This window comes from Hydra vulgaris, chromosome 05, assembly GCF_038396675.1.
Source record: "Hydra vulgaris chromosome 05, alternate assembly HydraT2T_AEP".
Lineage (NCBI taxonomy): Eukaryota > Metazoa > Cnidaria > Hydrozoa > Anthoathecata > Hydridae > Hydra > Hydra vulgaris.
Genome location: NC_088924.1, coordinates 3,117,171 through 3,122,462, shown reverse-complemented (window position 1 = coordinate 3,122,462; position 5,292 = coordinate 3,117,171). Strand labels below are relative to the sequence as shown.

Below are 5,292 nucleotides of genomic sequence, written 5' to 3'. Positions count from 1 at the left end.
ATTTTTGCAAAATAAAAATGCAAAAATAATCAAAATTGCAAAATAAAAATACAAAAATAATCAAAATTGCAAAATAAAAATGAAAAATAATTAAAATTGAAAAATAAAAATACAAAAATAATCAAAATTGCAAAATAAAAATACAAAAATAATCAAAATTGCAAAATAAAAATACAAAAATAATCAAAATTGCAAAATAAAAATGAAAAATAATTAAAATTGAAAAATAAAAATACAAAAATAATCAAAATTGCAAAATAAAAATACAAAAATAATCAAAATTGCAAAATAAAAATACAAAAATAATCAAAATTGCAAAATAAAAATACAAAAATAATCAAAATTGCAAAATAAAAATACAAAAATAATCAAAATTGCAAAATAAAAATACAAAAATAATCAAAATTGCAAAATAAAAATACAAAAATAATCAAAATTGCAAAATAAAAATACAAAAATAATCAAAATTGCAAAATAAAAATACAAAAATAATCAAAATTGCAAAATACAAATACAAAATTAATCAAAATTGCAAAATAAAAATTTAAAAATAATCAAAATTGCAAAATAAAAATACAAACATAATCAAAATTGCAAAATAAAAATACAAAAATAATCAAAATTGCAAAAATCAATTTAACAAAATTTAAAAAACTAAAGCTAAAGCTCTGTTACAAGTATTTTGTTCTCATCAAAATTACAAGTATTTTGTTCTTATCAAAATTACAAGTATTTTGTTCTTATCAAAATTACAAGTATTTTGTTCTTATCAAAATTACAAGTATTTTGTTCTTATCAAAATTACAAGTATTTTGTTCTTATCAAAATTACATGTCTTTTTTTAACATATGCGTGTATATACATTTCCAATTTCAAAACCTTACATAAAGTAAATCAAAGTTTTTTTCAGTTCTTTGTATTTTATTTACTATTTAAGCAGTTATATAGGGTAGATTTGATCTGGTATGGTTAAAGTCCATATTTTAATAAATTGAAAAGCAATTATAACAACAATTATTTATCCCGCAATTATTTTAACTGACGTTAAATATATATAAAATAGTCATTGTAGGTTATTTATTTCATTTAATATTTCCTGAATAAAAATTTAAGCATTTTTTATTGCTAAATATATTTCATGTGAATTTAATCATTTAAAGATATTTAATATAATTATTGAAAAAACTAGAAATAGATATTGTTGTGTTTGTCAAACGAGAGGTGATAGTATTGATTCAAAAAACGTTTTTGAAATTAAAAATGAAAATATGATAAATAAAGTTGTTCATCATTTTAAACTCGATCGAATAAATCATATACAGGGTCAGATAATTTGTTACAAGCATTTAAAATCTTTAAACAAAGCCGTTCTTTGGCCTGATACAGATGATACAAATATAAATGTTATTTCTAATAATACACTTGTTGAAGAAAATTCTAATGATAAATCAAATCTTAATATTTCTCTTAAAAAATATTTTAATTCTAGGAGCACGGATAAGGATTCTGAAGAGTATGAGTATGTTGATGACAACAATGACTATGATTATTGCGATAAATCTATTGAAAAGAACACAATCAATATAGAAATCAGTAGAATTTCAAATTCACATCGTTTCTATTTTATTGGTAAATGTGAATCTGGTTCGACTCCATTTAGTAAAATAACAAATGAAGGAATAATCGATGTTTTCATTAAAACAAATATATTTATACTTATTGATAGTCGGTGTTGTGAGTTTCATTTAACAGACAGTAAGTGGCTTAAAGATGAATATTTAGATAATATTTTAATTTTAAAAAACTCTGAAAACTTAAATAAAACAAGATTTATTTAAAAGTTTTCGGTCTAGAGATTCAAAAACGGCATCTATATTTGCAAAATTTAGTGATATAAATAATGTAACAACTAAGTTTTGTTTCCAAATACAGGTTTTACCAAGTATGAATTTCTATATATATGGCAAGGGAATTAAAAACAATTAAAAACTATTTTAAACGTTTGAAAGATCAAGTTAGCCGATGGTACTTATTTGTTCTGAGATTTATTGTTCAAATAATTCTTAACAACGAAAACTGTACAGCGGGCAAAAAAAAAGACATTTAGTTAAGCCTTTTGTAGTATGCACTGAAAATGGTTTTATTATTCATGTTTATGGACCTTTTGCTGCAACTATTAATGATCCAACTATATTAGGTAGATGTTTTAAAAACCAAAAGCGATATAAGAGAGCTAGTTCAGCCCAATGATTTATTCGTTTTAGAGATTTTAGAGATATCATTTACGAATTGAAAACTACATATAAAGTGTTTAACAAAATGCCAAATTGTTCTAAAAGTTAGTTAACTAGTTTACAAGCTAGCCATACTAGGTTTGTTACAAAAATGCAGATGGGTTGTTGAGGCTGTTAATGGCACATTTAAACAATCTTTTAAATCTTTGGAAAAAATAAGGAATACAATGCTTCCTCATATAATGACTGATGTTAAAATAGCTGTTTCTTTGATTAACTGTTTACATGTAAAATATATATCCGATAAAAAAGACGGTAAAGATATTGCAGTTCTGATGAAAAATAAAATTAATTTAAAAAATGATTTGGAATATTTTGAATACAAAAAATAAAAGTAAAAAGCAATTTGAACCAATCGATGCGTTAGATTTGATTTCCCAACGTTTTCTATAAATGATATGCGAAAATACATCACATTTGGTAGCTATCAAATAAAGCAAAGTTACAGTTATTTAGCAGAACATTTAAATAAAAAAGGAAAATAAATTATTTCGATTGATAAAAATATTAAACTAATTCAAAATTATGAATTGATTTCCGCTAAAATTCAGTTAAGGCATTCCAACGCTACTATGTGAAGGTTATTTATTACAGGGTTATTCATTTTTATGTGCGCATTTATTCATTCTTTTATGCGCATTTATTTATTCTTATATGCGCGTTTATTTAGTTTTATATGCGCATATATTCATTTTTATATGCGCGTTTATATCCGAGAAAACTACTAATAAAATCTCTACGATAACTTTATATTGTTATGAAATCTTAATATTAACATTAATGTATTTGTAATAATGCTGTCTTCGTGAGGGTATTGGAAAATTACGCCAATGTAATTACATGTATTTAAAGTTAATAATATAATATTTTGTGGTTTTTAATTTTAGATGAAAAGGATGATATTTGTAATTAACCCTTTGAGCGCGTGACAAAATTTAAACGCCGTACGGAGAAATTAAACTAAAAAAGAAAAAAAAAATCAAAAAACAACTATTTTGAGTTTTAGTTTATTTTTTGTAGTTTTTAAAAGAATTTAAGAAATGCAATGTATTTAATTTAAAACTGTTGTGTGATAATTAGAAAAGCATCCAGGGCGCAGTCCAACACAACATGACTGACACTGCCAACTGGTGCGGACACGGGTTTGGTGCCCAGCGACACATTTAACTTTTTTTCCTGAACCAATTTTGACAAGGTTATGACCATATAAAGGATTGTTAATCGCTGTGTGTTGAGGAAGTGGATATGGTACAAATGTACTTCTAGCCACTTCAATCTCCCTAGATGTTCGTCTTTTCGTTACTACTTTTACTGGTTGATATCCTCCAGCTAAACTTTCCACAATTGCCATCATAAAACTTATTCTTGACATGGGCTTACGTTCATTAGTGTTAAGCTTATACAATAAGTAGCTGTTTAAAATAGCCAAATAAAGAAAAGGCAACTTTTGTAGTCCACTTTACTGTCTTACGCTCTGACAGGTACACGTAGAGCTGTGCATCTCCCAAATCTAGCCCTCCCATGGTTCGATTATAAAGGGCAACAACATTTGGCTTCATAACTAAATTACCTCTTCTGTTACGCAATTCAGTAAAACCTGCTTTGGCAACAGTAGACAGTAATACAGGTTTTTTTTTACCATCCTGGTATGCAACACATAACAAAGGACCTTTTCTATATTCGCAAACTTCTTTATTTTTTAATTTTGTTTTAAGGCAGATTTCTGGCAGACCTTTTCTGTTTACTCTCACTGTGCCTGTTGCAGTGGTTTGATGTAGATATAGATCCAATAGCAGTTGTGGAGAAGTATAATAGTTATCTATACCTAAGTAATAACCTTGATGGAGGAGGTTGGTTTGACGCAAAAGACGAAAAACCAAGTTGTAAGTCATACCATGGCCAACAGCTGCTTCATCTGGATCTTTTCCTCGTTTGTAAATTTCAAACAGAAACAAATAACCATTGGTGCTGTCTGAAACACACCATAATTTTATTCCAAACCGAGAATGACGCTTGTTTGGCATATATTGGCGGAGATGTGGTGTCTTTCCCTTGTAACCAATCATGCTCTCATCTATAGAAATATCTTTTTGAGGAATATAAAAATACAGAAATTTTTTGTTAAAATATTCAACTAAATACTGAACTTTATAAGTCTTATTTAGTTGTTGTTGATTAGGGATAGAGATATCAGTAAAGTGAATAAACTTAAGCAAAAGTTGAAAACGGTCACGATTGAAGTGAGTAACAAACCAGGGAGTGGAAGCACAAGGATGACTAATATCCCAATATAGTTTAATACTAGCTTTCTTGATAAGACCCATATTAATAACAACACCAAGGAATGCCTTTATTTCTGAAAGATTTGTTTTTCCTTGCTTTATTCATACATGACCTATCGACAATGGATGGGATCTTAAATGCTGTTGGTTATTTTGTATCCATGCATCAGCATACTGGTTTGTATAAGTCACTAAATTTTCCAAAAATTCTGTTGTGAAAAATAAGTCAACATAGTCAATGGGCTTTGACTCTTGGGAAATAGTATGTTTGGGTCCTGGTACACCAGTAAAAGGAAAAACATTTGGGCCATTATCATCTCCTACAACAGGAAGCCACAAATCTAAAACATCGTCAACACCAGCATCATCATCAGAACTGGAGTCTACATAAAAAATAAAAACTTCAAATGCTTAGATTTAGAGATATATTTAAATTAAATAATATTCTATACAACTTTTCAATAAAAAATATTGTGCCTTCATCAAATAAGCTATCATCACTGCTACTTAAATATTCTTCGCTTGTACAACTTTCTTCTTCTGTAAAACTTTCTTCGCTGTCACTCATTTTTAGTACAAAATATACACAAACAATATACCAAAAGATAGAAAAAAATGTGCTCTATTCAATGGTACCATTTTTAATTTATGAACAGCGGTATTTTTGCAGAAAAAGTCATAGTTTTGAAGAACTCTTTCAAAGCCACGATCGTGGC

At 27.2% G+C, this 5,292-nt stretch overlaps 1 protein-coding gene across 1 annotated transcript; it reads right to left on the bottom strand.

Annotated features, from left to right (window-relative positions):
• Positions 1-3,691: 3,691 nt before the first annotated feature.
• LOC136080116 (piggyBac transposable element-derived protein 4-like) lies at positions 3,692-4,618 on the bottom strand. Its single transcript, XM_065796725.1, has one exon. The coding sequence runs from the start codon at positions 4,616-4,618 to the stop codon at positions 3,692-3,694; it is 927 nt and encodes a 308-aa protein (XP_065652797.1).
• Positions 4,619-5,292: the final 674 nt, after the last annotated feature.